This window comes from Protopterus annectens, chromosome 8.part1 (genome assembly GCF_019279795.1).
Source record: "Protopterus annectens isolate FY-2018-M chromosome 8.part1, PAN1.0, whole genome shotgun sequence".
Taxonomy (NCBI): Eukaryota; Metazoa; Chordata; order Ceratodontiformes; family Protopteridae; genus Protopterus; species Protopterus annectens.
Genome location: NC_056742.1, coordinates 410918965 through 410932402, shown reverse-complemented (window position 1 = coordinate 410932402; position 13438 = coordinate 410918965). Strand labels below are relative to the sequence as shown.

General features: G+C 42.5%; 1 protein-coding gene across 1 annotated transcript in view; it reads left to right on the top strand.

Annotated features, from left to right (window-relative positions):
* The window catches only part of TENT4B (terminal nucleotidyltransferase 4B), a 771840-nt gene that overhangs the window by 582459 nt on the left and 175943 nt on the right, over window positions 1-13438 (top strand). The window contains exon 6 of the mRNA XM_044081982.1: window positions 11699-11827. Coding sequence (XP_043937917.1) covers window positions 11699-11827 — 129 coding nt within the window. The remainder of the gene's footprint in view (window positions 1-11698; window positions 11828-13438) is intronic.

The following is a 13438-nucleotide window of genomic DNA, read 5'->3' as shown; positions in this document are numbered from 1 at the left end:
TCAAGGCTATTTCTGGTACCAAGGAAGGACAAAGATTGGAGACCCATCTTAGACCTATCTATTCTGAACACATATCTAGAGGTACCAAAATTCAAGATGCTCACATTACAGCAGCTTCTTCCCATGCTGGGCAAGGAGTCTTGGCTGGTAACATTGGACCTCAAGGAGGCATACCTGCATGTCCCTATCAGACAAGATTGCAGAAGATACCTCAGATTTCTTGCAGGTTCAACCCATTACCAATTCTCTGCATTGCCCTTTGGCTTATCTACTGCGCCCAGAGTGTTTACGAAATGCCTGGCATCAGTAATTGCCTTCTGCAGACAATGAGGAATCCAAATCTACCCATATCTGGACGACTGTCTGATCCAAGCAGACAGAAAGGACCTTCTATTGCAACATCTGGCGTTTGTAATAAAATTGTTACTGCCTGGGGGTACACAGTGAACAAAAAGAAATCAAAACTAATACCTTCTCAACAGATAATTTTCCTGGGTGCCAGCTTAAATACAACAACCCAGATGGCCTACCTCACGCCAGACAAACAAGGGCAATTGTCTCAATACTACAACAAAATGGCAACTTTGACCAGGCTAACTGCAAGGAAAATCCTGCAGACTCTGGGGTTCATGGCATCTTGCATCCTACTAATACCATTTGCAAAGCTGCATATGAGGAAACTACAATGGTACCTAAAAAACTTATGGTCTCAGCACAGCCACAGCTTGGAAACAATTATACCACTCATTCCATGCCTTCAAAAGGAATTTTTGTGGTGGGCTCAAGCATGCCAAAGAAACACAGGTCTTCCTTTCTGTTTACCACAAGCAACTCAAATCATCACAACAGGCGCCTCAGACTACGCCTGGGGAGCACACATAGCAGGTCAGTTTATTCAGGGAAAATGGTCCCAAAAAGAGATGCACCTACACATCAACCAAAAGGAAATGCTAGCCGTACAAAATGCTCTTATGACCTTCAAAGACCTACTGCATCCAGGCCAGCTATTAATAAGGACAGACAACACCACAGTCATGTGGTACATAAACAAACAGGGGAGCATTCATACCCCCTGTGCAGGCAAGCCATGACCCTGTGGAACACAGCACTGGAATTACAAATTCAACTACAGGCACAATTCCTGCCAGGGAAGGAAAACACACTAGCAGACAGCTTAAGCAGAAATATGACAGACCCACACGAATGGAAGTTGCATCCTCAAGTCTTCTCAATGATAACTCAGGCATGGGGACAGCCAGGCATAGATCTATTTGCTACCCACAGAAATTACCAGTTGGAAAAATTCTGCTCAAGGACCTATCATCCACAGGCCTGGAAAGTGGACGCACTCTCTTTCAATTGGATAACATTGACAGTCTATGCCTTCCCGCCTCTACCTCTACTGGCCAAAGTCCTATTAAAAACCAGAGCAGAGAGGCCACAAATGATTCTCATTGCTCCAGACTGGCCACAACAGCACTGGTATCCTCTCCTAAAGAGCCTGTCACACTCACCACCATGGATTCTTCCTCAAGTTCCTCTTCTGTTCCAGCACAACTACAAGACCCTTCACAGCCAGCTCAGAACTCTAAATCTAGCTGCATGAAGAATACCTTAGTTTACCAACAAACTTTCCTCTCCAAGGAGGTACAGGATGTCACCTTGGAGGCCAGGGGACCCTCTACTAGAAAAACCTACTCCGCCAAATGGAAACGATTTTGTTCCTGGAATCAAGCAAAGGGTCAGAATCCTTGGGTAATAAATATACCTCAGATTTTACAGTACCTAACTGAGATGTTAAACAGTGGCCTCTCCTTCTCTTCCATCAAGATCCACGCTTCAGCCATTTCAGCACAGTACAATACGGATCCTCCTTGATTCTCACATCCTCTATTAAGGCAGTTCCTCAGAGGGGCAAAAAATATAAACCCCCCACGGAAACCACCAGCTCCAGCTTGGAACCTCAACTTCGTATTGGAGAAGCTGACACTGCCTCCTTTTGAGCCGGCTTCTTCAGCAGAGCTACAATACTTGTCATGGAAAACAGCCTTCCTTCTGGCTATTTCCTCAGCACGCAGGGTTTCGGAGCTACAGGCCCTCATGGCTGTGCAACCATTCATCATTTCCATCAGGACAGGGTTTCCTTATGAACCAACCCTACCTTCATGCCAAAGGTAGTATCCAGTGTGGCTTTGAATCAGTCTATTCATTTACCTACCTTTTATCCAAATCCACAGAACAAAGGAGAGAGGCTACTACATTCCTTGGACATTCACGGGCAACTACGTTGTTACTTGGACAGAACAAAGTCATTCAGAAAATCTGAGCAGCTCTTTGTGTCTTATGCTACAGGTGCTCAAGGAAAGGCTATTTCCAAACAGACTATTTCAAAATGGATAGCCCACTGCATACGCTTTTGTTATTCATTTCATGGAAAATCAGTGCCTGTATACATCAGATCCCACTCCACCAGGGCTTACAGCTACCTTAGCAGCTTTCCTCAGGGGGGTCCCTACCAAGGACATTTTGGAAGCAGCTACTTGGAGTTCAGTGCACACTTTCTCCAAGCACTACCACCTTCCACTATACTCAAAATCTAGAGCGGGCTTTGCCACAGCAGTCCTGCAGGTCATTCTAGCCCCTCCTAACTCCGCTTAGTACCAGCCACCCTCACTTAGCTTTGGGATTCTACCCAAGTGTGATGACTGCAGCTGTATGCACGATGAACATAGTACTGTTTTGTATCTACCATAAATGTAGATGTTCGAGTGCGCATACAGCTGCAGTCCAGGTTACCCTCCCTCCATCCCCTCTTAGGACAGGGCTTATGACAAACACCTGTTTTGATTTATCTACTTATGTATGTTTGCATGACATCATGTTTTGCCTTCCTTTCTGGGGGCACCTGACATCTGGGGCAAGAAAAACTGAAGAAAATGATGTCGGCTGCCTCTTATACCCCTGCCGCACTGACGTCAGGGAAGAAGCGACGACAACCGACGCCGGACCTAGACTTTGGAATTCGGCCGACCGAGGACCCGCCTGACGGCAGGATAACCCAAGTGTGATGACTGCAGCTGTATGCGCCCTCGAACATCTACATTTATGGTAGGTACAAAACTGTACTTTCTGGGTTTCCTTGTTAGGATACACCTTGGATATGACTTCTGGCTTGAGTTAGGGTGTTTTCTGTAAACCTGCAAACTCGATCTGAGGTAATGTAGAGAGGGGTGTTGTGGGTAGAGTAGTAGCTCAAGAGATTTTTTGGCTGTTGAGAGCTATATATCGGCCATATCGGTTCCAAGGATTGGAACCGTACCCACAGATCAAGAATAGATGATCGACAAAACAGATGGAATGTTATGGTAAGTCATAACTTTTTTCTGGTGCATACGGTGCACCATTTTTATCTTCCTGTGTGAACTGCATCTGTTTTTGTCTACATCTCTGTAAAAGGGATTTTTTCAGAACTGCTGTCTGTACTAATATTTTGTTTTCTGCTAGAGATGCCACTTTGCATCATACCATCTAGCAAGTTTATATGCTTTCTTCCGTGCTGATACATTTAAATTCATGTCCCTTTACACTTCTTTTGATGTCCTTCAAGGATGCATCTGCAGTCATAACATATGGGTTGTCCTGCCTCAGGCAGCCCTTCGGTCGGCCGGATTCCAAAGTCTGGGTCTGGCCTCGGCTGATGTCGCACCTTCCCCGACGTCAGAGCGTCTGGGGTAGAAAAGCATCAGCCGATGCCATTTTCCTCAGTCTTTCTTGCCGCGCGGTGCCTGAAGCAGAAGCTGTTCGCAAGTGCCGGTTGGTCAGATCCAGTGATTTCAGCTACCGAAGACTTCGAAAAAGCTAAGTACCCCATTGGGGACTCTTTCTTGCCTCAGCCGATGTCAGATAAAGTAAATAATTGTTTAACTTGTGGGAAACAAATACCTCATAAGGATTTCCATTCCTACTGCCTTCCTTGCTTAGGCCCAGACCACGATGTATCGTCCTGTTCAGCCTGTGCTTCCTTCAACCGACGAACTCTTAGACATCGGTCGGAGTTTGCAGAGGAATTTTTTGGGGCTAGTTTTCCATATAAAATGCCGTCGGAGACTCTGACATCACATTTGGTGAAAAAACGGAAGGACAAGGACCGACACTCGCGGCCCGCGGTTTCGGCTGAAACCACGGTAAAGCCTACCGCGAGTGTCTCTGTTTCGGCCGAAACAGAGTCCTCTGAGATTCCTTCATCCGAATCCACTCAACCGACCACCGCGGCCCGGGAGGCCCCGGCTGAGTCGGCTACCGAGCTACCTACCGAAACCAGTGTCCACGATATGTCCGACACCATTCCTTTGGACATATCTACTCCTGCACGTGGGGCAGCTAGGCCCCCTGCTTCCATGTCCATTAAGGCCTTCTCCAGGGCTAAAGCTGCTAAACTTTCTAAAGCTTTGCCTCCCAAGACTACCTCCCAGAGGCCTTCCTCTAGTACTCAGATCCTCAGCCTTGCAGAGGACCTTATTTCTTTAATTAGAGGTTCACAACCTCACCCGGACAGGGTCTCTCACCCTCCACCAGACAAAAGGCCCAGGACTGAGCCTTCTGACCCACACTCTTCAGATGAGTCCACGGATGGTTCTGAGTTGTCAGACCACCAGGAGGAGGCTTATTCGCCCTATGAGGATTCTGATGCTGAAGAATCTATCCCTTCGGCCTCCCCTCCTGAAGAGTTTTCCTTTGAGACTCTACACTCCATGAGAGAGCATTTTCAATGGCAAGGTCAGGAATTCTCTGATTCTAGAAAAAGATTAAGGACCTTTTTACATTTGCCTCAGCATAGGCCCTTAGCTATACCTCCTGTTTTGAATGTAATTGATGATGTGTACAATGATGGCAGTACAGCCCCTGATACTCTCCCCCCCGGCCCCTGCCAAACCTGATAGATACTACAGGGTCCCGGATTCTCATTTCCATCTGTATAAAGCTCATTCTGCAGACCCAGAAACTATTACTCTGGGCCCTAAAGGGGTTGCGGCTGCCACTGCCAAAAATCCTCTACCTTCTGAAAGAGAGTCTAGAGCTTTAGAGAGATGGGGAAAGAAGGTATATACTTCTGCAACTCTTTCCGTCAGGGCACTAAATTGTCAATTTCATATGATACAGTACCAAGAGTATTTGTTAGATGAACTGAACAAGAAGCTTTCTTCTCCTGAGCCCCTTGACCGTAAATCCCTTCAGGATTTGGTACACAACTCACAGCAGGTTAGTAATCATTTCTTAAAGTGTGGTTATGATGCATTGGAGGCTTCATTTAGGTCAGCTATGACTGGGGCAGTTATTCGTAGGCATGCCTGGCTGAAGGAACAATCTCTGCCAGACCATGTTAAAGCTAAACTCCTGGATGCTCCAATGGAGAAACAAAATTTATTTGGCTCCTCTGCTCAGGAGGTCTTAAAAAAGTATGAAGAAAAGGCAAAATCTGTGCAAACAGTTAAGGATTTCCTACAAGTACAACCACCAAGATTTAGCAGAAACTGGCCTACTAAGAATTGGTCCTTTCCAGACTCGGACAGAGCACAGAGAGGCAGGAACAGACGCCCCAAAGGCAGAGGCCAATCTAGGGGCTCTTACAGAGGCCGTCAGTGGCAACCTGCCAACCAGAGAGGTAGTGCAACAGTAGCAACAACAACTACTACACCAGGACAGGCTCAATGACTTTACTCTGATTCCGCCCACCAGGGCTCTACTGGAAGCACCCTTGGGCGGAAAGCTTGCTTTATTCTCAAACAATTGGCATTATATTACAAGGGACACTTGGACACTGCAAATAAAAGACAAAGGATACAGGTTCCACTTCCACACTTTGCCAAAAAGAAACGGAATGCCAAACCTACCACCAAATCAGAGGGCAGAGGCTTTAAAGCAGATCAACAACTTGCTTCAAATGAAAGCTATAGAAAAAGTACCACTTTCAGAACAAGGCCAAGGATTTTACTCCAGACTATTCCTTGTACCAAGAAAAGAAAATCAATGGAGGCCTGTTCTCGACCTGTCCGCACTGAATACTTTCCTCATTGTGCCAAAATTCAAGATGCTGACCCTACAGCAACTTCTTCCCATGTTGGGCAAGGAGTCTTGGCTGGTGACTCTAGATCTCAAGGAGGCATACCTGCACGTCCCTATTCAACCAAACTGCAGAAGACACCTCAGATTTCTTGCAGGATCAGAGCATTATCAATTCTCAGCATTGCCCTTTGGCTTATCTACTGCACCCAGAGTATTCACGAAATGCCTGGCATCAGTAATTGCACACTGCAGACTTCAGGGGATTCAAATCTACCCTTATCTGGACGACTGCCTTATACAAGCGGACAACAAGATAAATTTGATAAAAGACTTGGCCTATGCCATCCGCCTACTACAGGCATTGGGATACACCGTCAACATCCAAAAATCAAGACTGGTTCCATCCCAAAGGATAACCTTTCTGGGTGCGGATCTAGACACAACCACCCAAATGGCGTTTTTCACAGAAGAAAAACAAAAACAACTTCCAGATTACTTCATGAATCTGACAAGACAAACTCAGCTTACTGCAAGGAAAATCCTGCAGGCCCTGGGTTACATGGCATCCTGCATAATTCTGATTCCACAGGCCAGGCTGCATATGAGGAAATTACAATGGTATCTAAGGAGTGTATGGTCTCAACACAGTCACAGTTTGGAAACTTTGATACCAATCATTCCTTGCCTTCAAAAGGAATTCCTGTGGTGGGCTCAGGCCTGCCAGTCCAACAGAGGGTTGCCTTTCAACAAACCAAAAACAAAACAAACCATCACCACGGATGCTTCAGACCGAGGATGGGGAGCACACATGGAGGACAAATGTATCCAAGGCCTATGGTCTCAAAGACAGCTACACATGCACATAAACCAAAAGGAAATGCTGGCAGTGATGCATGCAATCGAGGCTTTCAAACCCTTCCTCCATCAAGGCCATCTGTTAATAAGGACAGACAACACCACGGTCATGTGGTACATAAACAAGCAGGGAGGCACACACTCCTACCCTCTATGCCAGCTGGCTATGAATCTATGGGAGCTATGCCTGAAACTCAATATCCAACTGCAGTCCCAGTTCGTGCCAGGAAAGGAAAATACACTGGCAGACAGCTTAAGCAGAACTACCATGGATGCACACGAATGGATGCTGCACCCAGACATCTTCCAACTCATAACAAAGGCATGGGGAATGCCGGAGATAGATCTATTCGCATCCCCCCTCAACCATCAACTGAAGACATTCTGCTCAAGGACATACCACCCACAAGCATGGAGGGTGGACTCTCTCTCTTTCAGCTGGAAAGCTCTAAAAGTATATGCCTTCCCACCTCTCCCTTTAATGTACAAGGTTCTACTGAAGATCAGGGAGGAACAGCCAAGAGTGATTCTGATAGCTCCAGACTGGCCAAGGCAACACTGGTATCCACTATTGAGGAGCATGTCACAGGCAAAACCATGGCCTCTCCCCCTATGGCCTCTTCTTCTGACGCAGAACAATTTCAAGATCATGCATCCCAACTTAAAAACATTGCAGCTAACCGCCTGGAAAATCCCTTAAATCCAAAACAAAATGTTTCATCACAGACAGTGAAGGACATTATCATGGAAGCTCGCCGGCCTTCCACAAGGAAGACATACTCAGCTAAATGGAAAAGATTTTTCATCTGGAACACATCAAAAGGCTTAGATGTGACAGTGGCAAGCATGACACATATTCTGGAATACTTAGCAGAACTGTTCCACAATGGCCTTTCCTATTCTTCCGTTAAGATTCATGCCTCAGCAATTTCAGCAGAATACAGTTTGGATCCACCTATCTTCTCAAACCCTCTCCTCAAGAAATTTCTGAGAGGGATCAAAAATATCAAACCTCCAAGAAAACCCCCTTTACCTGCTTGGGATCTCAACTTTGTTTTGGAGAAACTAACACTTCCTCCCTTTGAACCAGCAGCATCAGCGGATCTCCAGTTTCTGTCTTGGAAAACTGCATTCCTTCTGGCAATAACTTCAGCAAGAAGAGTATCCGAGTTACAAGCATTAATGGCAGTACAGCCATTTCTTATCTTCCATCAGGACAGAGTTACACTAAGAACTAATCCTACTTTTATGCCAAAGGTGGTATCTAGGGTATCCTTGAACCAAGCTATTCACTTGCCTACGTTCTTCCCAAATCCACAGAATAGAGGGGAAAAACTTCTGCACACCCTGGATATACACAGACAACTACGCTACTACTTGGACAGGACTAACAGTAGCAGAAAAACTGACCAACTATTGGTAGCATATGCTGCAGGGGTGCAAGGAAAAGCAATTTCCAAACAGACAATTTCAAAATGGATAGGAAATTGCATTCGATTTTGTTACTCCTTTCATGGAAAGTCAGTTCCTGCAAACATCAGGCCTCATTCCACAAGGGCCACGGCCACCACTACAGCCTTCCTACGAGGGGTGGCTACCAAGGACATTTTAGAAGCTGCTACTTGGAGCTCCGTGCATACATTTACCAAACATTACAATCTACCTTTATACTCCAGATCCAGAGCAGGCTTTGCTACTGCAGTCCTGCAGGGTATCTTAACTACACCATCCTTTTCTTAGTGCCTCCTCCTCCCCCAGATTAGCTATGGTATTCTACCCATATGTTATGACTGCAGATGCATCCTTGAAGGACATAGTACAGTTTTGTACCTACCATAAATGTAGATGTCCGATAGGTATGCATCTGCAGTCAGGTTTATCCTCCGTCCTACCCCTCTGTGGTATTCCTAGGGTGTTTACCCCTCTTTTAGCTAGCTGCGGGAATCTATTATGGTGTATTTGTTTGTACATACTTGTGTGTGTGTGTGTGTGTCTGTGTGTATATATATATATATATATATATATATATATATATATATATATATATATATAATTTTGCAAATGTTTGGAATTCTATTGCATTTCTCCAAATTTAGCCTTCCTAGAGGGCACCTGGCATCTGGGGCAAGAAAAACTGAGGAAAATGGCGTCGGCTGATGCTTTTATACCCCAGACGCTCTGACGTCGGGGAAGGTGCGACATCAGCTGAGGCAAGACCCAGACTTTGGAATCCGGCTGACCTGAGGCAGGACAACCCATATGTTATGACTGCAGATGCATACCTATCGGACATCTACATTTATGGTAGGTACAAAACTGTACTTTCTTGCTGTTTCCGCTCAAATCATTCACTCCTGTCTCAGGTGCGTATTTTTTATTTTTATACAGAATTTGAGCTGCAGTTTTTGACAGTTTATTCCCGCCACATCATCTCCTTTCACATTTTTTATACCTTTATGTGATCAGTGTTTGTGTAGTAGTACATCAAACTCCAAGCCACCAAAGAGGCTCCTTGTGAGTCATACACCTGATCCCCAAACCGTCTGTCCAGATGGAACTTGGAGAGTAATGGAGCCTGTCTTACAATGATTTTTGGAGAATTTCACATTTTTTGCAATCCATCCACCCCCCACCCTTTTTTCCCATTTTGCACATGGGGTCAAAGTGTCACTTCAAGTGGCAATCTTCTAGAGCTAGGGTTTACGCCGCCAGATGTCTAGCCCCATCCTTGGTAGAGCTTCCACACCACACACCTGTGGCCAGTTTAGAATATCCAGTTCACCTACTTCTTGTCTTTGGAATGTGGGAAGAAGCAGGAGCAGCTAGAGGAAACCCCACACGAACACCAGGAGGACAAGCATATTCTGCACAAAGGGCACCCTAGTCGAGAATCAAACCAAGGAACCTTTTGCTGTGAGGCAGCAACACTATGCATTCTGCCACTGAGCTGTAACATATGATCTGATCCTGTCATTTTTATTCACTCCTCAACTGTTGGGTTTGGATCCGAGACTCAGATGCGACTTGGCCTCTTCTTCCAGATTGTACAACACTGAAACTCTCAAGCTCCCCCCTTTATTCACAATGCCCTAGTCACCATACATATCTCAGATCTTGTTTGCCACCATAGCATTACGATGTATGTTGCAAAACTTTTGAGCGAGCCTTTAGAGTTTTTGTGAGTTTAACTATTTTCTTTATATTTATTATAGTTGTTATACCATCTTCTTCCTCCCTTTAACCCTTTTATATATCTAAGGTCATAATATTATCTTTTTACTCTTAGAGTAATCTTGATTACTGTCTCTGGTATCCTGTCCCTTTGTAGTACTTTTTAATATGCTGTCTTATGTTTTAACATTGTTGGTAATTTCCTTTCTTGCTAGCAAAAAAAACAAAAATCTTCCATAATTTCCATTTCTACATTAAGATGTGTAATAAACCTTCAGGGTTTAAAAATGTGGGATCTTTGGCCACAAAATTCCAAGTCAGACTCACATTCAAAGTTTGTGTGCTGTTTAGGACCTTCTTATCTAGATTCTGACTGCAACATTTATTTATTTTACATTTATTTACCGCGATAGTCCAACTGGATACATGTCCATTTTCAGAGGAGGCCTGGGGAGAAAAGCTCCACATAGACAAACTTACATAGATTACACAGAAGTTAACAAACAATTATAAAAACAAAGTGATTACATACAATGGCTTAGTAGTGTTCCCTAGTAGGGACTCTCAATTCTCATAGACAGACACAATTAAAAGTAAGAGACATCAGATTGGAAGCAGAATGTATAAAATGTATGCATAAAAACAAAAAGAAATATCACTATGGTTTGTTTTCTTTTCTGTATTAATGTATGTGTGCCCATGACACCATTGCAATTTAAATTTAATCAAGACATTTAAAAAATAAAGAAATAAAGCAGTTAAGTTCCAAAGTTACAGAAATTACATGTCTGTGTGATCTACTGTTTGTATAAAGTTCTGTTATGAAAATCTCAATAAAATGCTGCCATTTCATATGTAGTACACTTAACCAGAGCAGTGACTACCTGTTAGGTGTTTGTCAGAAATGCATCTTTAGATGGTGCAGCTGCTGTGGGTGCTTTGCTGAAAACTTTCCCAAGACTATGTGAGATGGATGAGATCTCTAGTTCTAGGACTTTGTTAGAGCCCCCATAATGGTCAGTCAGGAGAATAAGCTTTGCAACACTTTCCTACTGGTTGATGAAAATGGACCCCATTGTACCTGTTAGAAAAATCATGTACTTAATGTAATGATAGATCAGGATGAGCAGGTGCAGTCCTCATCAACATGCCCATCTTCATTTCTCCTGCCTCATGGTCGACATGGCTAAGGGGATGTTTTGGTGTTAATGGTGATATTTCTTCAGAAGGAGCTCTGCTTTTGAGTGACACACTCAAGGTCTGGGCCAGAGACTAACTCAAAGAACATTATGTCAGAAGGGGAAGGATTAGTAGCTAGGGAAAGCTCTAGATGTTGAGCTGACTGAAAGCACATCCTTTCAGTCCTACTGGTTGACGAGAATAGCCTACCCATTCAAATCTGTCATTTTGATAAATACGTAACTATTATGTATGCAGTATTGCTTACATCAGAACGTTATATGTGGTACGTATACTAGACTTAACTAGGTTTGTCTCAGCAGGAAATGTTTACTAGCCATTTGGACGAACAAGTGGTCTTACATGGAAAAGTGATAGTGAATCATACTTGAATAGGTGCTAATGAACTTTCTCTCGTGCTCTCTTTCAGAAATACCCGCCATTAAAGTACTTGGTTATAGTACTGAAACAGTTTCTCTTGCAGCGGGATCTTAATGAGGTGTTCACAGGTGGAATTGGTTCTTATTGCGTTTTTCTTATGGTAGTTAGTTTTCTACAGGTAAGAAACATTTACTTGTGAAAAAAATATTGAAATAATAATTCTCTGCAGTTTCATGTTTTTGTTGCATATTTTTGATTAAGCATTGCATGATGTCAAGAAAATGTTTCTTAAACCAACAGTATTACTCTTGAGTTGTCTGAGGCATTTGTTGCCATGTGAAGGACCGAGTGCTTCCCAATGTCCTGTTCCTGGCAGTGTTTGTCTTCTGTACCTATGTTGGCAATGTTATTGCACTGTCTTGCCCTTTATCTGTGGGATGACAGGGTATTATAAGCTCCACTCATATCATATCTTCTGCATTTCATTCCTGCTCATGCGTGTTTCAGTGCTGTTTGCAGACTGCTGTAGCATGCAAGTGTCACATAGTGGCTGTAATTTTTCACTTTATGTACAAGCAATCTAAATGGACCTGTGGGTGGTGGCTTTAAAAATGACGCATTTATTCATTCTGCCTCTTCTGTTTGACTTGACATTTGTATGTGCCATTTGTTTTTCATTTTGAAACCATTGGGTCTTTTTGTTGTTTAGGGAGCTGAATTCTTGAAGTGTTTGCAGCCATGGTTTATGAATTAGGCTTTTGTTGATGGTGGTTAAGTTTACCTGGTAATATTCCAGGTGTGTGTAGCTATATCTATATATGTACACACACACACATATATATATATATATATATATATATATATATATATATATATATATATATATATATATATATATACACACACACACGCATATATAAAATCTATGTACATGTTATGTGTGTGTGTGTGTGTATATATATATATATATATATATATATATATATATATATATATATATATATATATATATATATATATATATATATATATATATATATATATATATATATATATATATATATATATATATATATATATATATATATATATATATATATATATATATATATATATGTATATATATATATATGTATATATATATATATATGTGTATATATATATATATATATATATATGTATATATATATATATATATATATATATATACACACACACATATATATATACACACATACAAACACACACACAAACACACACACACATGTATGTATATATTTGTGTAAATATATAGCTCAGTTAGTGGTCGGATTCCTTAAGATTATTTGATGTGACATTTATTAAGTAAGATATAGTTGTTCTGACATTATTCTACTGTTTCTCATGGCCATCTCTTGCTTTTTTTCAGCTCCCAGTAAACTGTTGGTAAACTGCTCTGGGTCCCCTCCCCACACTGAGCGCAGCCACTAATTTTTAAACCAAAAAAGCCTCTTATGTGAATCAGGTAACCTCAGGAACAGGCTCTCTGACTTCTAATTATAAACTAATGTAGGTACTTACAGCTTAAAAAGAAAAAATGTGTACTTATTACATCTTAATGAAACTTTTTTTTTTTTTTTTTTTTACAGTATAAGAAACACTCCACCAGGGGGGACAGCTGTTAGCCACTATGCTAACCTTTTTGTCCCCCCCCCCCCACCTTGGAATTAAAACTTTTGTCTACTAAGAATTTCACCTTAAGCAAATGGTTGTAGGAGATATTAATATTTACTACTTAAGCAGTTTAAGG